Source organism: Thalassophryne amazonica, chromosome 2, assembly GCF_902500255.1.
Source record: "Thalassophryne amazonica chromosome 2, fThaAma1.1, whole genome shotgun sequence".
Taxonomy (NCBI): domain Eukaryota; kingdom Metazoa; phylum Chordata; class Actinopteri; order Batrachoidiformes; family Batrachoididae; genus Thalassophryne; species Thalassophryne amazonica.
The window spans coordinates 93,337,988-93,364,688 of record NC_047104.1 but is presented as its reverse complement, the minus strand read 5'-3'; the positions used below and the strand labels follow the sequence as shown (position 1 = coordinate 93,364,688).

Below are 26,701 nucleotides of genomic sequence, written 5' to 3'. Positions count from 1 at the left end.
TAGGTTGAAGAGGATGAGGTTAGGATGAAGAGCTGGACTAATTTCTGATGTGATTTTTTTTTTTTTGGGAAGTACACAAAGTCAGTGCATGGCATCATGGACTACGTCGTCAGAATTATTTTTGAACTACAGTGGCCCCTCATTTATCGCGGGAGTTACATTCTAAAAATAACCCGCGATAAGCGAAATCCGTGAAGTAGTCAGCGTTAGTTTTTGCATTTATTTTAGATGTTTTAATTCTGTAAAACCCCTCACTACACACTTTATACACTTTTCTCAACCAGGCATTAACATTTTCTCACTTTTCTCTTTTGTGTAAACACTCTCTTTTTTCTTCTGTGCGAGAAGATTAGAAACAGACACACGCAGAACCACAATGCGCGTGCTCTCCTTCGCTCACTGCGTCCGGGGGTACGGTTGCGGGACCCGCAAAGAATCCAAGTCCTCTCTCGGTGGCACGGAGCTCTGCGGCTGCGGTCAACATCCGCATCAAAACAGCAAGCATAGTCTCTGGACCTGTTGCCAGATTTGGTGCAGCTCCGCACAGCAGACAGGAGGGCGGTGTGAGTGGCCCGCTGCTGCGTTTACTGAGCCCGCAGACTCAGTAAGCGAATCGGAGGCAGTGAGAGCAATCGCGGTGATGCCGACCGGTGCCGCGACCGGCCCATCTGAAAAGGACGCATAACACAGTGCGCTGTTAAAAAAAAAAAAAAAAGCAAAATTGCACTAAAAAAATCTGCGAAACTGCGAGGCCGCGAAAGGTGAACCGCGTTATAGAGAGGGACCACTGTATATAACTCAGGGGTCGCCAACCTTGTTCCTGGAGGACACCTATCCTGCATGTTTTCCATGTCTATGTACTCAAGTCACACCTGATTTTTTTTTTAAAAGCGGTGTTTTTCAGCTCTTGATTGGCTGAGCACACCTGATAGGGTTAACTGCCTGGGAGTGGAACAGGGAGAGTTATAAAACATGCAGGGATGCCCTCCAGGAACAGGGTTGGTGACCCCTGGTCTAACTGTTTTTGCAAGTTGACTGAGAACAATTTGGACTCCTATTTAAAGTCAAAGCACCAGTGAAGCACATCAAAATGTAAGTCAATTTTCTGTTGTTTCTAAATTAATAAAATATCAAATGACAAGGATCTATTTTAGCTTATATAAAATAAATAATTAATGTTTTTTACATTCTTTCAATGGAACAAATATTTAATTCGTATTATTGAACTCATTCATTATTTGTATATTGACCCTATGACCTTGACATGACTTGTGTTGTGAGAGGATGGACCACTGATTTTGCACACTAGGTTTGATTGAAAATGCTCTTTGCATTTTGAAGATATAGCTGCAACAGATACTCTTTCCTCTTCATATCGAGAATCTTGAAAGATACATGAAAGGCCCATGTTCAGGTTTTTTTAATATATATTTTTGCGGGTGGTAGCATCTTTTTAAAAACTGTTCTAAATGAGAATGGAAATGGGTACCCATGGTCTTTTTTTCAGAGTGCTGCGCTCTTTTTTTTTTTTTTTTGTGCAGCCGCACTGAACTGTCACTCTCTCATCTTCATCCGCTTACTCCAGTTAAGGGTCATGAGGGTGCTGGAGCCTATCCCAGCAGTCATAGGGCGTAAGGTAAGGTACACCCTGGAGAGGATGCCATTCTGTCGCAGGGCCACATATAGACAAACAAACATATTCACACCCGCAGACAATTTAAAGTTTCCAATCCTAACCTGCATGTCTTTGAATGTGGGAGGAAGCCGGAGCACCCGGAGAGAACCTATACAAACACGGTGACAACATGCAAACTCCACACAGAAAGACCACAGGTAGGAATCGATACCATGACCTTCTTGCTGTGAGGCAACAGTGCTAACCACTCATCCACCATGCTGCCCCACACTGAGCTCTTTAAGTTGAAAATCCTGAACTTTTCACAAAGTTGCTCTGTCATCACAGCAGCACCTTTTCAAGGAAACAATCAGATGGAGCAAAAGAAATTTTAATCACTGTAGGTTATGTCCTTAACTGTTTATTGTGTCATAGAAAACAAATGTCATGATGAGCTCTTTTTATTTTTAATAAAGTGCTGAGGTGTTTTGTTTCTTGGCGTCCTCTTGGTGCTTTTGTGCCAGAAAAATGTCATATGGACACAGGGTGTAATGCTGCATTTACATATTGGCTGAAACAGCAGACAGTAAACTGAATGTTCTGTTGTTTTTAATGAAAGGATGAAGGAAAATTCTGCAGCTGCTGGCTGTGAGCACGGTAACCACGCATCATTCAGAATTCTCAACTTTTACTGCCTGCCATAGTGACAAGGACAATCCACACGTGGTTTTATCCTTAATGATGAGAAAACATGTACAGAGTCACCTGGATTTAATCAGGTAAACATGAATAATTTGGTGTGACATCACAACCCTCCATGACTTCGCTCATAGGGTTTCTGAAGCTCAAATAGTGTGGCTCTAGGCTTCACCATCCTGACAGTGATTCCTCTGCCTAAGGGGCTTTCACACCAGACACGCAATGTAGCATACATTGCTCTAAAACCCATTATTTCAGTGTTAAGGTCTATGCAGAGGTGTGCCGCGGAGCACAGTGACAAAAATGTTCCTGCACAGCGCTCAGCTGTGAAAAATAATAAAAACAGAGGAAGGGCCTTCATTGTTATTGTACATAAATACATACAACAAAATGTGTCCTCTGCATTTAACCCATCCTAATTATGGTTAGACAAAATCCAACCAATTCAATTTATTTCATTTATATAGTGGCAAATCACAACAATGTTGCCTCAAAACGCTTTGCACAAGTAAGGTCTAACCTTACCAGCCTTACCAACCCCCAGAGCAAGCACACAGGTGGCAGTGGTAAGGAAAAACTCCCTCTGATTTGAGGAAAAAACCTTAAGCAGACCAGACTCAAAGGAGTGACCCTCTGCTTGGGCCATGCTACCAACACATTTGACAAAACAATTTACAAAACGAATATACATGAAATTTTGCTGGTGCACAGGAAGGGAGGGTTGCAGAAGTAGACACCACACCCATCTCTGGATGGAGCCGCACCTCAAGCAGAGAGAAAAAACAGAATCAGGAATCGGAAAGACAACAAATACAGGATAACTTGTCAGCATTAAGCAACAAGAACAAAAGAAATACTAAGGTGATCGCCAGCCACTAGCCCTAAACTTCACTAAAAGACTCAGACTTTAGACAAAGTTGAGGCCGCGGCCGCTCCGTTTCCTAATAGAATGAATTTAAAAGAGTAAAAGCATAATAACATACTATACCAGTATGCTAGCCATACGAAAGAGAAAATAAGTGCGTCTTAAGTCTAGACTTGAAAGTCTCTACAGAATCTGACTGATTTATTAATGCAGGGAGATCATTCCATAAAACAGGGGCACGATAAGAGAAAGCTCTGTGACCCGCAGACTTTTATTCACCCTAGGGACACAAAGTAGTCCTACACCCTGAGAACACAAAACTTGGGCCGGTATGTAGGGTTTAATTAAGTCAGCTAAGTAGGGAGGTGCCAGTCTGTGAACAATTTTAGTAGGTTAGTAGCAGAACCTTAAAATCTGATCTCACAGGGACTGTTGTGAAAGTGTAGTGACACGGACCCACAACAGGGGGCGCAAATGAACAGTCAATAGATGAGCCAAAAAGTAACAATTTAATGTTGTGAAATGTGCACAACGAATATACAGACAATCTCAGAATATGATTACAGTCAAATTACAAAGGTGACGTGTGGGCAGGCTCGAGGATAGAAGACGTCTGTCCTGAGAAGGGCCGGAACCACACAATTTCTGCCACCACCGAACCTGGTGAATACTGGAGCCGCCAAGTCCCGAATTCCCAGGTGATCACCGTCTCCGACTGTCGGATCTGGTACTGCTGGCGAGAACAAAGACAGTCAAGTGTGGGTGTGTGTACACCCAGTAACAACAACGGTGGGAATGCCACCTCCATCTCTCACTCAATATGTGATGAGTACCGCAGTGATTCCTCAGGGGAAAAGAGTGCCGTCCTGCACTCACTCAGCTTCCATAGCTAGAGGAACCGGTACTCCTGCAAACACTCACAATATACAGATATATTGTAACACAAACAGCTGAGGATATTACCTTCAATGAAGTACGATATCTCGGCGATGAGGTGGAGATGACGTCTGGGTTTTATGGAGTGAGGTGATGAAGAATGAGTGACAGCTGTCAGGAAGTAACGAGTAACAGCTGTCACTCCCGGCTGTGTCCGTGGCGGCAGCGCCCTCTCGTGCCTGAAGCCCGCACTTCAGGCAGGGCGCCTTCTGGTGGTGGGCCAGCAGTACCTCCTCTTCTGGCGGCCCACACAACAGGGACAGGAAGTCAATGAAGAGATGCCAAAATGGGTGTAATGTGGTAAACTGTCTCCTTTGTGTCAAAGTCTGGCAGCAGCATTTTGAACCAGTTGGAAACCCCTAATGCTGGACTGCGGTAAACCATAAAATAGAACATTGCAGTAGTCCAATCTAGAAGAGACAAACGCATGAATCAGGGTCTCAGCATCAGCCATAGACAGGATGGGACGAATTCTTTGCTATATTTCGCAGGTGGAAGAAAAGCAGTCCTCCTAATATTTCTAATGTGGAGGTCAAAGGACAATGTAGGATCAAAAAATGACCCCACGGTTTCCTCACTTTGTCAGTGAGATGTATGACACACGAGCCTAGGCTAAGTGTTAGCTGGTCAAATTGATGCCGATGTCTCACTGGACCAAGAACCATCATTTCAGTCTCATGAGAGTTTAAAAATAAGAAGTTGCTAGACATCCAGCTTTTCCACAGATGCAAGGCAGTCTTCTAAGAGATTTTATGTGGATGAGATTATCGGCAGTTATCGGCATGTATAACTGATGTATCATCCGCATAGCAATGAAAGGTAATCTTAAAATGCCGCAATATATGCCCAAGGGGTGCTATATAAAGGGTGAAAAGCAGGGGGACTAAGATGGACCCCTGTGAAACCCCAACGTCCCTGCTACTAAGGTTAGAGGTAGTGTTATTGTACGAACAGAACGACTGGTCAGTATGATGTAACCATGCAAGGGCACTCCCAGTAATCCCAAAATGATTCTTCAGCCTATCGGGTAGAATATGATGATCCACGGTATCAAAACGCAGCACTGAGATCTAACAGCACCAGAATTGTAGTGGTGTCCAAATCCCAAAAGGTGGTCCACGAGCTGCCGTGAACCACCTTTTCCAGAATTTTAGAGCTAAATTGTTATGTGTCGGATGCAGCCCGGAGAAACCGACCAGCGTTTGAAGGACCCCAGTATAAATAAGCAGCGCACGGTACAAGGATAACAGAGTTTAATAACATAACAGTGATGTGAAAAATACAAACAAATAAGTGCGCGGTCTGGCGTGGCGGATTTGCGGTGTGCTCCCAGCAGCACAAACAGTCCGGAGCCAGAACCAGTTCGGACCCAAGGACCCCGCCGACACCCCCCAGGTGGCCGCGACAAACCGAGTCTGTGAAAGAAGAAATCATCAGTGAGTCCACTACTCTACACACAGAGGGACCCGCTCAAAGGTGTACAAACAGCAAACACTTCCTGGCTTAATGCAAATCAGCTTCCACCCCTGCAGGCATAGAACACCCCTGTTCACAAAACTCCACTGCAGTGGAAGCTGATTTAAACGACCAACTACAGCTCAGTTATAATAAGGTGTGAGGGACACCACATTTACTGACTGTATAAATGTTAGTCACAAAATCTAACGTACCTCAGGAAGTGTGCTGACGAGCGTGAGACCTCACCCCCTCCTCTTTCACAGACCATGCATCAAACCTGGACGTTCTCTGCATCCACTGATGAGATGGCTCTTGAGACGACGATCTCACCCGTCTGGTCACAAGGTCGAGTCTCTGGCAAATACACACTGTGTACTCCAGTCTTAAATGCCACCATGTTCAATCCAATTGTAGATGCACCACAGCTGTGAGTCCTGACGAAGCCGCAGGTGATCAGCCTCAGGTGATCAGGGTGAGGTCCTGATAACTCAGCTACACAGCCACTCAGTCCCAAATGCCAAGCCACCTGGAAGGAATAAACAAAAGACAGGACAGAAAACAGAAACAACAGGCAGCCAGGCCCCCCCAGCCACACAACACAAATGATAGGTTGATATTGGCCTAGAGTTTTTCAGTACACTAGGGTCAAGATTAGATTTCTTAAGTAATGGTTTAATCACTGCAGATTTGAAACATTTAGGAAAAGATCCAGGAGGTTAATGAGAGATTAATAATTTCCAACACAGTTAGCCAAAGAGTGGGCCACAGGTCTTAAACAGTTTTGTTGGTATTGGATCAAATAAGCAGGTTGTGCTTTTTGTAGACGTTACAGGTCTCGTCAGCACACCTAATAAGATACTAGAGTTGAGCTGGATACACTTTTCAGATGAGTATCCGGTACAGATAAAGCATTTTTGATGAGCACGAGCATGATACAAGTAAAACTCGTGCTCGCGTTGAAGGAAAATCATGATTAGGTAACTGGACTGTCTTCACGCTCTGTGATTGGCCAGTCCACCACAGCGCCCGCCCCTCCCTACACAGACACTCTCTGCACCTGAACCTCACTCTCTCTCACACACACACACACACACACACACACACACACACACACACACACACACACACACACACACACACACCCACACACACACACACACACACACACACAGGAACTGATCTCTCTCTCTCTCTGTGCTTGGCTTGACTCTACCTCACGATTCTCACTCAGTACTCCTTAGGTTTTCTTAAATTCACCTCTATTTTGGTTTGTATGGTATTTTAAAGTCACTTGGCGAACTTGGTTCGTAAGGTAAGCGGTGCATTTGACCTGGAAACGGCTCGCGTTGTGTCGGTCACTGCCTTCACTCCAGTCGGGTTTTTTTAACCATTTGTTTGCTCTTAGTTTGACTGGTGATATAAAGTCAGTTGGAAAATTTTGCTCGTACTGAACGCGGTGCTTTTGAGAAAACTACAGTGAACTTGGCTGACATATATTTCCCTGTTTGCCATCACTGGATGTTTGCTATGAATCACCAAGTTCACACAGATCATTAAAAATAATGTCTTAGAACAACCTCTCTCTCTCTCTCCTCTCTCTCTCTCTCTCTCACTCAGTCACACAGACACACACACCGACACCGTAATCACATTGTTTAACTGTGTGGGGGAAACAAATGTCAAGAATGTTAGGTAGTAACAATAATAAATAATTGGAAAAGAAAAATCACAGTTTGATCATTAAATAACAAAAATCATAATAAAAATAAAGTTGTGTTGATGTATGACAACTGTTGTTACTGCATACTTAGTAGTTCATAATTTCCTACTACATTGAAAGTCAATTCTGAGGCTGTTCTGTTATTCATTCATACAGTTTAAGAATATTCAGTTCCGAGTTATAAAAAACTTGTTCTGTAAAATAGCTTCTTACTATTGTGATCAAAAACATTGAATCTCAATTGTGAGGCTGCCTCTGTAAATATTAATTCATACATTAAGAATATTGATGTTCTGAGTTCCTAAAAACTTGGTCGTGTAAATAGTTGTCTTACGTTTGTGATCAAAATCATTGATTTGAATCTCAAATTTGAGGCTGTTCTGTAAATCGTTTTCAAATAAGTATAACAACTTCTGATCAATCCATATCAATTTCAGGCTTAAAATAATGTACTGATTTAAGCCCCACCCATTTCTGACTAAACCACACCCACTTCTGGTTTAGGCCACACCCACGCCGAGTACAGATACAGATCTTTTTAACGTACCATCCCTGGTTCTCACGACCAGGCACCTAAGTGGCTCTACTCTACTCTTTTCTACTCTCTATGTTTACTCTTTCTTGTAGATATTTAGATATACCTTGTATACTGGCATAGTTCCACCTCGTAGAATTGGAATATAATATATAAGATATACCTTACTGAATTTTCATTTAGATGGTTGAACAGATACAGATGGTGTACTCGCTCATACCTATGAGATTCTACAAATTCTGTAAATCTATGGTATACCTCAGTAATGGTACCACCTCAACAGCAGGGTGTAGTGGCTGGGTAAGGCAACCACTAAGATACGTCTGGCACCCAGGGACCAACTCCAGATGTAAAGACGCTGCTTTGGTCAGGGACAGTTCCTAAATAAGCATGTTTTTTGATTGTGGATGGAAACCAAAGTGCCCGGAGGGAAACACCACACAGACAGTGGGAAAATGTGCAACTCCACACAGAAAGGCCAAGAAGTGATCCCACAACCTTCTTGCTGTGACGTCACAGTGCTAACCACTACCCTTGTGCCACCAAAGCACTGTGAGGACAATTTATACGAATTCATAAAATTCAGCCAGCACAAGCTAAGTCGGCCTGCTGCTAAGGCTAGGCTGATGTTAGCCTATAAAACTGAGTGTTCAGTGGTGCACTAATGTCACACGCTATTTTCATATTACTAACACAGCTTATGGGCCTTTCACACTGCACACGTTTAATGCCCTGAACGCATGCAGTGTGAAAGGCCCTTTAGACAAATTTGCAGACGTTCCATTGGACAAACTGGGTCTGCGTAATATGTCCAGAGTGTGGAGAATGCGGAGTGTGTCGGCTCAGTGAGGGCCGCCTGCTTCAGCTTAACCTTTCGTTGCTGCAGGATTTACCGGGGCTCATTGGTGGCTGGTCACTGTAGAAAATTCCTCATCCCAGCAGGTTGACCTTCGTCAGAAATTCCGCTAGTTCTTCTGCTAATCTGGTTATCACTCGAATAGTTTGTGTTTATCACACTTTCCCCTCCTTTGCTTTTTTTCATGCGTCTTTACAAACCTGGCAGCTTTGGACATTTGCACATGCAGACACAGTATTTTTGCGCATCTGTCACATCCAATGTAAAACGGCCTTAAATCCCAGCCAACTCATAAATGGGATAAGAGGTGAGCTTGGGTAAGACCTTGCATGACCTGGGGCATGATGAATGAAGTCCGAATCCACCCCCATATTAGAGTTACCAAACAAGCTAAAGCCAACAGGCTTTAGCTTTGAGTGTTTTATTAAACCATATTTTTTGCAGACTGGGAAATGTTTTTTAAACCTGGTGGCTTGGATGCAGGTATTTATAAATTATATATAATATAAATTATTATATTATTATATTGCCTCAGTAACTGTGAAGAAACAGGAGTGCTAATGTCTCCAAGCTACCAACACCCGCTAACAGAGCTAACGGTACTCCTCTTCTTCCTTTGGCTGCTCCCAATTAGGGGTCATCACAGCTGATCAATCAGTTCCATCTCACCCTGTCTTCTGCATCTTCTTCTGTTGTCACACCAGCCACCTGCATGTCTTCCGTCAACACATCCATAAACCTCTGCTTTGGCCTCCGTCTTCTCCTCCGGTCTGGTGCTCCATCCTCAGCATCTTTCTCCCTATATACCCTGGGTCTGTCCTCTGCACATGTCCAAACCATCTCAATCTCACCTGTTAGACTTTATCTCGAAAGTGTCCTCACCTGAGCTGTCCCTCTGATAGTTCATCCCTAATCCTGTCCATTCTCATCACCCCCAAAGAGAATCTCAACATCTTCAGCTCTGCCACCTCCAGCTCTGCCTCCTTTCTTTTTGTTAGTGTCACTGTCTCTAAGCCGTACAACTGTCTGTAGACTTTCCGTTCACTCTTGCAGATATTCTTCTATCACAAATCCCTCCTGCCACCTTTCTCCACCCACTCGACCCTGCCTGCACTCTCCTCTTCATCTCTTTACCACACTCTCCATTTGAACAGTTGACCCCAAGTATTTAAACTCTTCAACTTTCACCACTTTTTACTCCTTGTATTTGCACTATTCCACTGGGCTCCCTCTCAATCACACATATGTACTCTTACTGACTTTCATTCCTTTTCTCTCCAGAACATATCTCCACATCTCCAGGATAGATCCAACCTGCTCTGTACTCTCACTACAGATCACAATGTCATCTGCAAACATCATACTCCATGGAAACTCCTGTCTGAGCTCGTCCGTCAACCTGTCCAGAAACACACAATGCAACTCCTGGCCTCTCTATGCTTCTCCACCAGTACTCTCAGAGCAAACATTGCATCGTAGTGCTCTTTTTCAGCATGAAACCATACTGCTGCTTACAGATCTTCACCTGTTTTCTAAGTCGAGCTTCTACTACTCTTTCCCATAATGTCATGCTGTGGCTGATCAGCTTAATGCCTCTGTAGTTACTGCAGCTCTGCACATCACCCTTGTTCTTAAAAATAGGAATCATCACATTTCATCTCCACTCCTCAGGCATCCTCTCACTTTCCAAGATTTTATTAAACAGTCTGGTTAGAAACTCCACTGCCATCTCTTCTAGACATTTCCATGTCTCTACTGGAATGTCATCTGGACCGACTGCCTTTCCACTCTTCATCCTCTTCATAGCAACCCTCAGTTCATCATTACTAATCTCTGGCACTTCCTGATGTACTCTCTCCACATCATCCAGACATATTATTACAGATATTTGTAGTAAAACTGTTCAGTATACAACAGCTACCAATCATGGCTGGCAGCTTCTGTTAGTAGGGCTCTGGACTCAGCTCACAGCACACAATACCCATCACTCAAAGTGACCACACATACCAAATTATTCATATGTTTATGGGTTAAAAATGTGAAACTGGTAAGTTATACAGTTTTATGCAAACGTTTGGGCACCCCTGATAATTTTCATGATTTTTTTTTTTGATTTTTTTTATTTTATATACTAATTTTTATTGGGGTTTTTGCAGTAACAAAACAAACAAAACATGTGGGTCACTGTTTACATTTAGTTTACATTTTGTGTGTATTCTAACCATTTTTTCCAGCGTTTTAAAAAGACATGTCCTTTAAGTCTAAGGGAAAAGGTCAGTTTCTCCATAATGTAGATTTCTTCTATAATGTCCAGCCAGTGATTAAGACTTGGAGGGTTGGGTTTAATCCAGTTCCTTGTGGTAGCTTTTTTCGATGCAACTGACAAAACTTTAAAAAGGTACATGTCCTTTTCTGAAAAACCTTTTCTGTTAGAAGGCCCAGGAGATAGATTTGGGGATCCTTGGGAATTGCATATGAGAAAATACTTTGTGTTGTTTCAAATACATTGTCCCAGAAAGATTTTAATTTTGTACATGTCCAAAAAATGCGAGAGTGATTGGCATTCAAGTGACCACATTGTCTCCAACACAGCTGATCAAACCCTTGTACTTTAGCTGTAATTTGAGGGGTAATGAAGAATCGCATGAGGCACTTCCACCCAAATTCCCTCCACCTTTTGGAGCTTGTTGTGGTTTGTTGTGTATTGCACATCTTGAGCCAATCGCCCTCTAACAGGACAATGCTGAGTTCTTCTTCCCATTTAGATTTTATATAAAATGTGTTATTACCTTTTTGTTTTTTCAGCCCTCTATAGAGTTTGGATACTGTGTTACTAGGTAAAAGTTTATATGCGTCTGTGAATACTTTAAAAAAAACATTATTTGTGCTGGGGTCATCAGATTTAATTTCAACATTATAAAAATGACGAACCTGCAGATATCTGAATAAGTCTGAATTATCCAAATTAAATTCTACTGTACTTTCAATTTTCCAAAAGATTTAAAAGTATTTCCCTCCATAAATGTACACAGAGCTGATAAACCTTTTTTCTTTCCAAGTTGAGAATGTGGAATCCAACTTGCCTGGTTGAAACCGTGGAAAAGAAGGAGGGCCAGACCAAAATGCCAGCTGTCTTCAACAAATTATATTTTCTGATTATTCTATGCCATATAAATAAAGTGTTCTTTACAATACAGTTTTTGTTATTTGGCTTGTACTACTGTCTCCCGCCATTGGTGGTATAGGCTCTAAATCTATCTCAATTTGTTTCCATTCTGTTTCAAATTCAGGAGAACACCAACATGCTATATTTCTTAATTGGGCTGCAAAATAATATTCTTTCGGATTAGGAACAGCCAAGCCACCACTTTCTTTACATATTTGGAGTGTTTTAAATTTGACCCTTGGTCTGGCACCTGCCCATATAAAACGTGAAATTAGTTTGTTCCAAGTAACAAAATGTGAGTCTGGAATTATAATGGGCAAGTGCCATAAAAAAATATAAAAATCTTGGTAAAATATTAAACTTCACTGTCTATTCTTGAAACCAAGATCCAATGTAAGTGATGACCATCGACTAATGTCCTTCTGTATCGGGTCAATCATGATTTTCCTTTATAAATCATTGGTTGTCTGGATCAGAAATTTCAGTTAAATATGTCATATAGCCAAGGTTGGGTAGGTATTACTTGAAGAATACATGTGGATTACATGTATGTATTTGGATTACTTGTAATCTGATTACTTTTGGATTACATGTCAAAGTAATCCTACCCAACCCTGCATATAGCAGATGAACACACTGATATTTGAGAAGTGAAATGAAGTTTCTAGTATTTACAGAAAGTGTGCAATAATTATTTAAACAAAATTGGGCAGGTGCATAAATCTGGGCACCCTTGTCATTTTATTGATTTGAATACATTTAGCACTAATTATTGGAACACAAAATTGGTTTGGTAAGTTCATTGACCCTTGACCTCCTTATACAGGTGAATCCAATCATGAGAAAGGGTATTAAGGTGGCCCTTTCCCCTCTTTGCATCTCTTCTAATGAGTGGCAACATGGGAGCCTCTCAACAACTCTCAAATGACCTGAAAACAAGATAGTTCAACATCATGTTTTAGGGGAAGGATACAAAAGCTATCTCAGAGATTTCAGCTGTCAGTTTCCACTGTGAGGAATATATAGTGAGGAAATGGAAGATCACAGGCGCAGTAGTAGTTAAGGCCTGAAGTGGCAGGCCAAGAAAAATCTCAGATAAGCTGAAGCGAAGGCTGGTGAGAACAGTCATAGTCAATCCACAGATCTGCTCCAAAGACCTACAACATGGTCTTGCTGCAGATAGTGTCTCTGTGCCTCGTTCAACTATACAGCGCACTTTGCACAAAGAGATGCTGTATGATGCTGTAATGCAGAGGAAGCCTTTTCTGCATATACACCACAAACAGAGTCGCTTGAGGTATGCTAAAGCACATTTGGAGAAGCCAGCTTCATTTTGGAATAAGGTGCTGTGGACTGGTGAAACTAAAATTGAGTTATTTGGACATAACAAGGGGTAGTATGCATGGCTGAAAAAGAACACAGCATTCCAAGAAAAACACTTACTACCTACAGTAAAATTTGGAGGTGGTTCCATCATGCTGTGTGGCTGTGTGGCCAGTGTAGGTACTGGGAATCTTGTTAAAGTTGAGGGTAACATGCATTCCAGTCAATATCAGCAGATTCTTGAGAACAATGTTAGATAGATAGATAGATAGATAGATAGATAGATAGATAGATAGATAGATAGATAGATAGATAGATAGATAGATAGATAGATAGATAGATAGATAGATAGATAGATAGATAGATAGATAGATAGATAGATAGATAGATAGATAGATAGATAGATAGATACACACACACACACACATACATACATACATACATACATACATCATTTAATCATTAGTGATCGATCTCTGCCCCCCTTCTCGGCATGTCTTGTTCCTGGTTCTTTCCCTCAGCCCCAACCAGTCTCAGCAGAAGACTGCCCCTCCCTGAGCCTGGTTCTGCTGGAGGTTTCTTCCTGTTAAAAGGGAGTTTTTCCTTCCCACTGTGGCCAAGTGCTTGCTCATAGGGGGGTCGTTTTGACCGTTGGGGGTTTTTCATGGTTATTGTATGGCCTTGCCTTACAATATGGAGCGCCTTGGGGCAACTGTTTGTTGTGATTTGGCGCTATATAAGAAAAAGTTGATTGATTGATTGATATTGTATGGCCTTGCCTTACAATATAAAGCGCCTTGGGGCAACTGTTTGTTGTGATTGGCGCTATATAAAAAAATTGATTAATTGATTAATACATACATACATACATACATACATACTTTTAATGTCCCCATGGGGAAATTGTCTTGGACTTCTCAAAAATCATGACCCATACAAAGATACAGAACAAGACATAAACAGTTCATAACAATAAATAAATAAATACATAAATAGAGAATAAAAATAAATAAAAAACATACAAGTACTAAAACCTCCTAATGTGCCTGATTGTTAGCGGTGTTTATTATATTTGTTAAGGGCTATGATTGATATAGGAACAAAAGAGTTCCTATATCTATTCAGTCTGCAATGGGGGACTCTGAAACGCTGGCCCGATGGTAGCAACTCATATTGCGTGTGCAGAACATGGGAGGAGTCAGAAAGAATTCTGTCCGCTTGCTTCATCACGCACTGATCAAAAATTGACTGAGGATTGTTATACTGTTTCAAACCAATGATTTTCATTGCTGTGAGAACAAGGTAGTTTAATTTTGATCTTAGGGACACAGGAAGGTTCCCAAACCAAGTGGTTATGCCATATCTTAGAATGCTTTCAAGAACTGCCTGATAAAACAGTAACATAATTTTTTGGTTGACTCCATGAAAACGCAAACGCCGTAGAAAATAGTCGTTGATTCAAGCGGGAACATAACCAGTCAACATGAGTGTTCCATGTAAGGGAACTGTCTATACAGACACCAAGATATTTGTACGATTGCACCTGTGTGATTGGTTGCTGGTGTATAATTACAGGGTTGTGATTGCCAACTAACTTTGGATCAAAATGACTTCCTCTGTCTTTTTAACATTTAAAGTAAGGTAACTGGAATCACACCACTCAACAAACTGCCTCACCTCTGAATGATAGATATTCAAATCATCATTCTGTTGAAGTAAGCACAGAAGTGCTGAGTCGTCTGAATATTTAAAATATAGTTCCCAGGGTGCTTGGCTGAACACTCATTAGTATATAAAGTAAAAAGGACAGGTGAGCTCACACATCCCTGTGGTGCTCCAGTACTGATGTCTTTGATTTGGGACAGGCTAGAATTTTCTTAACCTGCTCTGATTTTTCAAAGGTTAATTTACCTTAACTTTTGCCACTGATTCATGTTCATGAAGCAGTGGCAAAGCTGAAGTTGCGCTGGGGCTGGATCTTTCAACAAGACAATACATTCATGCAGAGGAACAAGTACAACGTTCTGGAATAGCCATCTCAGTCCCCAGACCTGAATATTATTGAAAGTCTGTGGTGTGATTTTAAGCGGGGGCATCTATGCTTGGAAACAACAAACCTGAGATGTTTGTAAAGAAGAATGGTCCAAAATACCTTCAACCAGAATCCAGACTCCACTGGAAGCTATAAGAAGTGTTTAGAGGCTGTTATTTCTGCAAAAGGAGGATCTACTAAATATGATGTAGTTTTTTTCTGTTAGCATGCCCAAATTATGCCCTGCCTAATTTTGTTTTAAATAATTATTGCACACTTTCTCTAATCCTATAAACTTCATTTCACTTCTCAAATATTGCTGTGTTTGTCTGGTATATGATATATTTAACTGAAATTTCTCATCCAAACAACCAATGATCTATAAAGGAAAATCATGGAAATCATCAGGGATGCCCAAACCTTTGCATACAACTGTATATATTTTTAAAAATCACTTCTGTACAGTTGTCATGAACAGGAAATGGGCTATAGAGACCCAAAGCTGTTCTTCTGTACCAGGCCTGTAAACATCTTTATTTCTGTAAATGTTTTTTTTCTTTCTGTAAAGTTTGACACAGACCATCCATCCATCCATCCATCCATTTTCTTCCGCTTTATCCGGAGTCGGGTCGCGGGGGCAGCAGCTCAAGCAAAGCCGCCCAGACCTCCCGATCCACACACGCCTCCCCCAGCTCCTCCGGAGGAACCCCGAGGCATTCCAAGCCAGCTGAGAAACGTTGTCCCTCCAGCATGTCCTGGGTCTTCCCTGGGGCCTCCTCCCGATGGGAGGTGCCCAGAACACCTCTCCAACGGAGGCGTCCTTGGGGCATCTGGATGCCACCTCAACTGGCTCCTTTCGACATGGAGGAGCAGCGGCTCGACTCCGAGCTCCTCCCGAGTGACCGAGCTCGTCACCCTAAGTGCCCCAGCCACCCTGCGGAGGAAACTCATCTCGGCGCTTGTACTCGTGATCTCGTTCTTTTGGTCATGAGCCAAATCTCATGACCATAGGTGAGGGTCGGAACATAGATCGATCAGTAAATTGAGAGCTTTTCCCCCCTACTCAGCTCTCTCTTCACCACAACGGTCCGATACAGCGACCGCATCACTGCAGACCCTGCACCGATCTGTCTTTCGATCTCACGCTCCATCCGTCCCTCGCTCATGAACAAGACCCCGAGATACTTAAACTCCTCCACTTGAGGCAAGGACACTCCACCGACCTGAAGAGGGCAAGGCACCTTTTTCCGGTCGAGAACCATGGCCTTGGATTTGGAGGTGCTGATTTTCATCCCGGATGCTTCACACTCGGCTACAAACAGCGCCAGTGCACACTGAAGGTCCTGATTTGACGACGCCAACAGAACCACGTCGTCCGCAAACAGATGAGATGAGAGATGAGATGAATTGTGGTTCCCAAACCGTACCCCCTCTACACCCTGGCTATGCCAAGAAATTCTGTCCACAAAGATAATGAACAGAACCGGTGACAAAAGGCAGCCCTGGTGGAGGCCAACGTGCACTGGAAACAGGTTTGACTTACTACCGGCAATGTGAACCAAACGCCTGCTGCAGTCGTACAGGGACCGGATAGCCCTTAGCAAAGGACCTCGGATCCCGTACTCCTGGAGCACCCCCCACAGGGTGCCCCGAGGGACACGGTCGAATGCCTTCTCCAGATCCACAAAGCACATGTGGACTGGTTGGACAAACTCCCATGAACCCTCGAGCACCCGATGGAGTGTGTAGAGCTGGTCCAGTGAACAGCGACGAGGACGAAAACCACACTGCTCCTCCTGAATCCGAGGTTCGACTATCGGTCGAATTCTCCTCTCCAGTACTCTGGAATAGACCTTACCAGGGAGGCTGAGGAGTGTGATCCCTCTGTAGTTGGAACACACCCTCCGGTCCCCCTTCTTAAACAGAGGGACCACCACCCCGGTCTGCCAATCCAGAGGCACTGTCCACGACTGCCACGCGATGTTGCAGAGGCATGTCAACCAAGACAGTCCCACAACATCCAGAGACTTAAGGTGCTCAGGATGGATTTCATCCACCCCAGGAGCCTTGCCACCGAGGAGCTTTCTAACCACCTCGGTGGTTAGAAAGAATGATCTCCCTGTGGAATGATCTCCCTGCGTCAATAAAACAATCAGATTCTGTGGAGACTTTCAAGTCCAGACTTAAGACGCACTTATTTTCCCTTTCATATGGCTAGCATACTGGTGCAGTTTTGTTTTACGCTCTTTACTCTTTTAATTCATGTTATTAGTAATTGAAGTGGGCCGCGGCCTCAACTTCACCTAAATTCTGGGTCTTTTAGTGAAGCTTAGGGCTAGCGGCCGGCGATCACCTTAGTATTTCTTCTGTTTTTCTTGTTGATTAATGCTGGCAAATTATACTTTTCAGAAGATGGGATTGGGGAGATCCTTGAAGTATTCCTTCCACCACCCAACAACATCTCCAGTCAGGGTCAACAGCTCCCCACCCGCACTGTATACAGTGCTGGTGGAGAGCTGCTTCCGCCTCCTGAGGCGTCGGACGGTTTGCCAAAATTTCTTCAAGGCCGACCGATAGTCCTCCTCCATGGCCTCCCCGAACTTATCCCAGACCCGGGTTTTTGCCTCTGCGACCGCACGGACTGCAGCTTGCTTGGCCTGCCGGTACCTGTCAGCTGCCTCCGGGGTCCCACTTACCAACAAAGACAAGAAGGACTCCTTCTTCAGCTTGACGGCATCCCTTACTTCCAGCGTCCACCACTGGGTTCAGTGGTGACACCGTGACAGGCACCAGAGTCCTTGTGACCACAGCTACAAGCGGCCGCATCGACAATGGAGGTGGAGAACATGTTCCACTCGGACTCCGTGTCTCCAGCCTCCCCTGGGATCTGGGAGAAGCTTTCCTGGAGGTGGGAGTTGAAGACCTTGCTGACACAGGGTTCCGCCAGTCGTTCCCAGCAGACCCTCACAATACGTTTGGGCCTGCCAGGTCTGACCGGCTTCTTCCCCTCCCAGCGTATCCAACTCACCAGGTGGTGATCGGTCGACAGCTCAGCCCCTCTCTTCACCCGAGTGTCTGAGACACGTGGCCAAAGGTCATATGATATGACTACAAAGTCGATCATCGACCTCCGGCTCATGGTGTCCTGGTGCCACGTGCACTTATGGACACCCCTGTGCTCGAACATGGTGTTTGCGATGGATAAACTGTGGCTAGCACAGAGGTCCAACAACTGAACACCACTCGGGTTCAGATCGGGGAGGCCGTGCTTCCCAATCACCCACCTCCAGGTCTCACTGTAAGCAATAAGCAATGCTACCCCAGCTCTCCACCTCTCCCTGTGGGCAGTGCCAGAAAAGTGGAGCGTCCAGCCCCTCTCCACGAGTTGGGTACCAGAGCCCAAGCTGTGCGTGGAGGTGAGCCCAACTATTTCTAGTCAGTATCTCTCAACCTCCCGCTCAAGCTCAGGCTCCTTCCCCCCCCAGTGAGGTGTCATTCCACGTCCCAACAGCCAGGGGCTGTGAGCGTAGACCGGGCCGCCGGGCCACCCGCCCTCGACTGCCACCCAATCCTCTCTGCACCCGACCCTCATGGTCCCCTGCAGGTGGTGAACCCACAGGAGGGCGGGCCCACGTCGCTCTTTCGGGCTGAGCCCGGCCGGGCCCCGTGGGCTAAGGCCCGACCACCAGGCGCTCGCAAGCGAGCCCAAACCCCAGGCCTAGCTCCAGGGTGGGGACCCGGCACCGCCATACCGGGCGACATCTCGGTCCTTGATTTTGTACTGGTCATGGGACATAGACTTCTATGGAAAATATTTTCTTTTTGGACCCAGCCTCAAGCGGCCATTCAAGGAACTGCAATATTTTCGACCTCCGGGGTTACGTTATATCAGATGACCAGCCGTTGGAGCTTGCATATTCATTAATTTTATATCGCTATTTATTCTAATTAAGGGTCAAGGAGTAGCTGGAGCCTATCCCAGCAGACATAGGGTGAGAGGTGAGGTACATGCTGAACAACTATCGCAGGGCCACATACAGACAAATAACCACACCTACAGTCAATTTAAAGTTTTCAACTCACCTAACCTCCATGTCTTTGGAAGTGGAAGAAAGTCAGAGCATGGTCAGGGAACTCGTACCAACACAGGGAAAACATGTAAACTCCACACAGAGTGGACCAGGTGGGAAGCAGTCCCAGAACCATCTCGCTGTGAGGCCACAGTACTAACCGCTAGGCCACCGCACTGCCTTGTTTGGATGTTACAGAGAAGAATTAAGCTATCACCTCACACAAAGTTGAGTTTTTAAGCAACCATTCGACATTGTCCGTCTCGTTAAAGCTGAAAAATGACATCACTGTCTACCACTGCAAATCATAGTAATTCTACTGTAATGACCAGTATGACACTTTTTCTACTGTTAACATGTGAAGGCAGTATAACTGTGTTAAATCTAAAAGAGCCGATTTGATTGTTTTTTAAGGGCCAGTATTTGGCAGGTTGTGTATTTTTGTAAGCACTGGAGCACAAAGCTTTAGAAAAACACTTTATTACTGCACATTTAACCCATAGCTGACCATTATTGTTACATATATGTATGTCAGTTTGCTTTAATGCAGTGTGTTTAAACAGGACGATGAACACTCACTGCACTGTAACGGAGAGTCATGCTGTGATGTCAACATAAGCTGTCTTTGATGTGTTTCTGCCCCCATTGAAACCAGTACTTCAGTCCCGTGAGAGAGCTGAGAGCTGAGCAGGTGCTGGCGCTAGGATCTGTGGTGACTGGAATGGGTGAGAGAGAGCTGTATGACACTGACCTCACCGAGCCTGGTGTGCTGGCACATCTTGGGATGCTGACAAACTGGACCCATAAAAAGGCAAGTTTTTTTCTCCTGATGTGCAGCCACCAGTTAACAAATGTAACATGTAAATATGTGGTGTTTGACATTTTGTAGATGAGAGCGGTGATTCTGGGTGTGATGCAGAAGCGCAAACAGAGAGTGGGAAACTTAAAGGCCATTGATCTGGCAACATTTGGCCACTTGATTTGTGGTCTGTACCCTTCAGAGATCAACAAACTGGACCCGTACAACCTGAGGTCAGTGAAATACCTCATCCATGACTTCTTTGAGTTAAACAAAAAAAATCTTGTTAGGAAAATATAACTCATATCTTTAATGAGACCATAAATGAATCAACTTCCATGCCAACAAGGCAACAATGAGCACTTCTATTTGTGTGATTTACTCTCATTATGGAAGATTTTAGTTTGCCCTGTAAATTTTCATTTTTTGTGCAAGAGTTGTAGCTTCGGAGTTTGCCATTTCATCATTGTGTCAGGGAATCTTGTTAATGCCACTCCTCCCAGATGACCACTTGTACAAATGTGATAGAGTTATAGGAGGGCGTTGTTTGTGTTGTTTTATGCCTCAAATTTTGTTTTGACTTGACTCTTCTACTGAGCCAGTAGCTCAGTGCGTGAATGAGTTAGGCTACATACCAATATGCACACATGGTTTTATTCACAGTGATGCTGTTTGTCTGTGTCCTTGGACGAGTCACTTCATCTATATCTCCACATCTATATCTCCGCTGTAAATAAGCTGGGGAAGTATCCTGCATCCCGTTCAGGATCAGTCATAGACTCTCATCTGCTTCACGATGTTGAATCTAGGAGTAAACACCGACGTGAATGGGTGTGTTTTGAACTTACTTCTTCAGCTTCAAAATAGCCTTGATTTGGGACATGAGATATGTGATTTTGAGGCAGTAAGGGATACAAAGATGATATGGGTACCTAAACATATGACCTTCACCCTCAAGTGATCTTGACTGTGGACACTGGAATAGTTGCTTATATCTTGAAAAAGACTTGAGATATTCATGGCAACTCATCATTGTCAAGGAAGATTTTCTCTTGATGGATTCTCAGATGGGTAGGTGGATGAGGAGAAAATCTACATCCAGAGTCAATCTAGAGACGGCTGTACGTGGGTTCATTTAACATGGGAATGTCGTTGCATTTCATCACGCACACGGACCTTGACAGATCCTTAGCCTGGTCTGATAGGTGTCAAATCCCAGATGATCAGGGTCTGAGAACCTGCTGTAACCTTCATCTGCCTTCACACCAGTTGCATTACAAGCCATCACCCCTCCACCACCTGATCCGCTGTTGAGGACTTTTTGTTGTTTCACCAGTGCTCTGTTAGCCAAACCTGTGATCAGAGTTCCTGTTGAACCTTCATAGTTACTGCAGCGGCCATCAGCCACATGTATTTCACCCCTACAGGCAATCCCCTACTTGTTCCGTTACCCGGGTGTCACGACGTGGATGAGGGGTTGGCACCCACATGAAATTAGCATCAAAACAAAACCAATAATGTTTCTGCCACATTGGTGGCAGAAACATTATTGAATATTTTCATATTGGCACCTATTTTGGCTTGTGTCTTGTATGTATTGATAAACAAGTTAATAGTGTGAAGTGCCTTGGGGCAGCTTTGTTGTGATTTGGTGCTGAATAAATGAAATAAATTGAATTGAATAGTTTTTCCCACTCAACTTACTGCCAGGAGCAATAAGGCTCCTCTGGGCCTGTTCACTCAGCTGCTGTAGGTTATTAAGGCATGAACCATAATGCGCCATGACATCTTCCTCAGTACTCTTGAAGGAGCCACTGCTGTGACAAAAGCTAAGTTAGTTAATACACTACTGTCTTTAAGCACCCATTTTTGCGGGACTACATAATGTTAAATATGGATACATGACATGTTCTTAGATTTGAGACATTTCATAAATAGTAAATGTACTGCGTTCCTCTAGTGCTTTTCTATCTGATGCCGATGCTCAAAGTACTTTATAATAATGCCTCACATTCACTCGTTCTGACACACATGCATTGGTGTCGGCATGTTGCCATGTGAGGAGCTCAACCACACACCAGGAGGAACTTGAGGATTAAGGACCATGCCCAAGATTTTCCTGTCTAACATGTAATTGATCCGAGGACCCTTTGGTAACAAGCCTGCCTCTCTAAACTCTAGACTGTCACCTCCCATGTCAATCATGACAGGTTAATGCTGCATGTGAGGACAAATCTGAACTGACACGTTAGGTTTGAGTTCTGCTTTTCTGGTGAAGTAACAGGAAGTTGATACATTGCTAAACTAAACAGAAAAGGGTGAGTAATGAATAAGGTCAATAAAATATTTGAAAGGCAAGACAAATGGCAAAGCTCCAAAAAGGCTAAAATTGGGTCCACATTGCTCCTAGTGTGTCAAAATGACAGAAGTGACAAACAGCATCAAGAAAAAGCAATAATGACTGAAAATGAAAACCCCATTTGGTGTAAATTGGCATTATATCATAATGAAAAGTGCTTCAGTCACTTTCATTTGTAACAATGAGGTGCAAACTGGTCCTTTCAATGAATAGACTGTTTGATCCACATCTGATCCATATGTAGATTTAGCAGATACTTGATTTTAACACTGAAAAGCACTTATGATCTATATTTTGTATTGTATTATATTTTACTTATGAAAAGCTACATCTAAGCAGGGGTGGTGGCCAAGTGGTTAATGCGCTTGGTTTCAGTTCAGAAGGCTCCAGGTTCAAATCCCACCCCTGCCACATTTCTCCATGTAATGTGGAGTTGCGTTAGGAAGGGCATCCGGCGTAAAACCTGTGCCAATTCAACATGCAGATCCACCTTGGATTTGCTGTGGCGACCCCGAGTGCAAACAAGGGAGCAGCCGAAGGGACTTACTTTTTACTTACAAAAGCTACCTCTAACAGGACTGTAACCTTGAAACCTTTTTCCAAGGTAAAAATTTGTAGAATTGGAAACTAGTGTTGGCGAAGGTTTGTGCTCTAAGAGCGCGGTGCTCTAGTTTAAATCTACTTTGGGTTCAATGTTAATCAGCCTGAAATTCCCAAAATCCTGTGACTTTGGATGTGGAAACTCCTCTTCTTTCAGCAATATTTAGTGCTGACACATCTCAGTTGAAAATTGAAATAAATGAGTTGAAATAACTTTAACACAAATTGTTACATCAGTTTTTCTCGTTGAGACAGCAGTTCCTTTTTTAGAGTGCATTTAGTTGTACCCACTCTCTTATTCACTTTGACTGACAGAGCTCTGACAAGTTTTGGACTTTCAGCTTAATTCTATGCATTTTGGAAATTTAGACAAAAGTGAATTTTTGAGTTGATGATTTAAGATTTGTGGATTGTGCTTGCTTCGTAATATTCTATATTCGATATTAGCAAAGAAAAACGAAAAATGCCTGACTGGGTAGATGGCAGCTACACGAAAAAAGGTTGTCTTGGTCTAAGATGTATTTGAGAAACGGTCTTCTTTAAACCATTGTTGAATCATAGACATAATCAAACAGTTATGCACTACAGATAGGTCCTATGTATTGGGATTCCAACTCAAATACGAGGTCTGTTAGAAAACTATCCGACCTTTTTATTTTTTGCAAAAACTATATGGATTTGAATCATGTGTGCTGAATCAAGTGTTGTGAAAGTGTAGTGACACGGACCCACAACAGGGGGCGTTAATGAACGGACAATGGATAAGCCAAAAAGTAACAATTTAATGTTGTGAATCGCACAATGAAATACAGACAATAACAGAGGATGAGGATGGTCAATCATACACAAGGTGATGTGTGGGCAGGCTCGAAGATAGAAGACGTCTGGCCAGAGAAAGCCGGATCCCACACAGTTTCCACCGCCAACGGATCTGAAGAACACCGGAGCCGCCAAGTGCTGCGCCCCAGGTGGCCACTGTCTTCAGCAGTCAGACCCGGTACTGCTGGCAGAAACAGAAACAGTTAATGGTGGGTGTGTGAATACACACCCAGCAATCTTTCAGTGCTTAATTCCTCCAGGAGGGAAAACCTCCACCTCCAGACACAGAATCACCCGTGCAGCTCCTGTCAGTCTCTTCCCTGGAAGGAGTGAGAGGCAAAGACGTCGCAAACCCACACTATACGCCAATCCAGCAGAAGACTGTGTCCACAGGAAAACGGCTGCACACAGAACAATATTTAGTCTCAGTAATTACTGCAGAGAAAGTTACCTGAGTGGTAGCTGATTTCTCGGCGGGGAGGTGGAGTTACAGTCCGGCTTTTATGGATGTTGTGGTTGATGAGTGACAGCTGGTGTTGATGAGTGACAGCTGTCACTCCCACTGGTTCCGACGCCCTCTCGTGCTTGAAGCCCCCACTTCAAGCAGGGCACCATCTGGTGGTGGTGGGCCAGCAGTACCTCCTCTTCAGCGGCCCACACAACAGGACCCCCCCTCAACGGGACCAGGCTTGTCCGGGTGACGGTTTAGAAATCGGCCAGGAGGACCGGGTCCAGGATGAAATTCCTCTTCACCCAGGAGCATTCTTCGGGTCCATACCCCTCCCAGTCCACCAGATACTGGAACCCCCGACCCTTTCGACGGATGTCCAGGAGCCGGCATGGACCATGCGTCGGCTCCTGTCGATGATCTTGGCAGGAGGCGGTGCAGGTCCAGGGGTGCAGAGCGGTGAGGTGTGATGAGGTTTGAGGCGTGACACATGGAAAACCGGGTGGATCCGCAGTGAAGCTGGCAGCTTTAGCTTCACTGCGGCCGGACTGAGGACTTTGAGGATGGGAAATGGACCAATAAACCTGTCCTTGAGTTTTTGTGATTCCACTTGAAACGGGATGTCCTTGGTCGACAACCACACCTCCTGCCCGGCTGGTATGCAGGGCCGGGGAACGCCGGCGATCTGCATGGGCCTTGGCCCTCGTCCAGGCCTTCAACAGGGCAGAACGGGCAGTCCGCCACACCGGCGGCACCTCCGGAGGTGGGCCTGGACCGAGGGCACTCCGACCTCTCCCTCCACGAGTGGGAACAATGGGGGCTGGTACCCCAAACACACCTCAAACGGGGAGAGGCCGGTGGCAGACGAAACTTGGCTGTTGTGGGCGTATTCAATCCAGGCCAGATGGTTGCTCCAGGCCGTCGGGTGCGCGGAGGTCACGCAGCGGAGGGCCTGCTCCAGCTCCTGGTTAGCCCGCTCTGCCTGTCCGTTTGTCTGAGGGTGGTACCCGGATGAGAGATCATGGTGGCCCCCAGTTCCCTGCAGAAACTCCTCCAGACTTGGGAAGAGAACTGAGGACCACGATCCGAGACGATGTCTGATGGTATCCCCTGCAGACGCACAACGTGGTGGACCAGGAGGTCTGCATCTCCTGGGCCGTCGGGAGCTTCGGAGAGGGCCACGAAGTGGGCCGCCTGGAGAACTGGTCCACTATCGTGAGGATGGTGGTGTTGCCCTGGGACGGTGGGAGGCCCGTGATGAAGTCCAGGCCGATGTGGGACCAGGGGCGATGAGGGCACCGGCAGAGGCTGGAGGAGTCCCAATTCCTTTTGTGGTCAGCCTTGCCCCTGGCACAGGTGGTACAGGCCAACAAAGACAGTCAAGTGTGGGTGGTGTACACCCAGTAACAACAACGGTGGGAATGCCCCTCCATCTCTCACTCAATATGTGATGAGTACCGCAGTGATTCCTCAGGGGAAAAGAGTGCCGTCCTGCACTCACTCAGCTTCCATAGCTAGAGGAACCGGTACTCCTGCAAACACTCACAATATACAGATATATTGTAACACAAAACAGCTGAGGATATTACCTTCAATGAGTACGAATTCTCGGCGATGAGGGTGAGATGACGTCTGGGTTTTATGGAGTGAGGGGTGATGAAGAATGAGTGACAGCTGTCAGGAAGTAACGAGTAACAGCTGTCACCCGGCTGTGTCCGTGGGCGGCAGCGCCCTCTCGTGCCTGAAGCCCGCACTTCAGGCAGGGCGCCTTCTGGTGGTGGGCCAGCAGTTACCTCCTCTTCTGGCGGCCCACACAACAGGGACAGGAAGTCAATGAAGAGATGCCAAAATGGTGGTAATGTGGTAAACTGTCTCCTTTGTGTCAAAAGTCTGCGCAGCAGCATTTTGAACCAGTTGGAAACCCCTAATGCTGGACTGCGGTAAACCATAAAATAGAACATTGCAGTAGTCCATCTAGAAGAGACAAACGCATGAATCAGGGTCTCAGCATCAGCCATAGACAGGATGGGACGAATCTTTGCTATATTTCGCAGGTGGAAGAAAGCAGTCCTCCTAATATTTCTAATGTGGAGGTCAAAGGACAATGTAGGATCAAAAATGACCCCAAGGTTCCTCACTTTGTCAGTGAGATGTATGACACACGAGCCTAGGCTAAGTGTTAGCTGGTCAAATTGATGCCGATGTCTCACTGGACCAAGAACCATCATTTCAGTCTCATGAGAGTTTAAAAATAAGAAGTTGCTAGACATCCAGCTTTTCACAGATGCAAGGCAGTCTTCTAAGGATTTTATGTGGATGAGATTATCGGCAGTTATCGGCATGTATAACTGAGTATCATCAGCATAGCAATGAAAGGTAATCTTAAAATGCCGCAATATAT

The 26,701-nt window shown here is 44.6% G+C and overlaps 1 protein-coding gene across 1 annotated transcript in view; it reads left to right on the top strand.

Annotated features, from left to right (window-relative positions):
* The window catches only part of LOC117527211 (stereocilin-like), a 131,560-nt gene that overhangs the window by 76,247 nt on the left and 28,612 nt on the right, over window positions 1-26,701 (top strand). Inside the window, 2 exon segments of the mRNA XM_034189429.1 lie at window positions 19,931-20,086; window positions 20,165-20,307. Of these exon segments, the coding sequence (XP_034045320.1) occupies window positions 19,931-20,086; window positions 20,165-20,307 (299 nt within the window).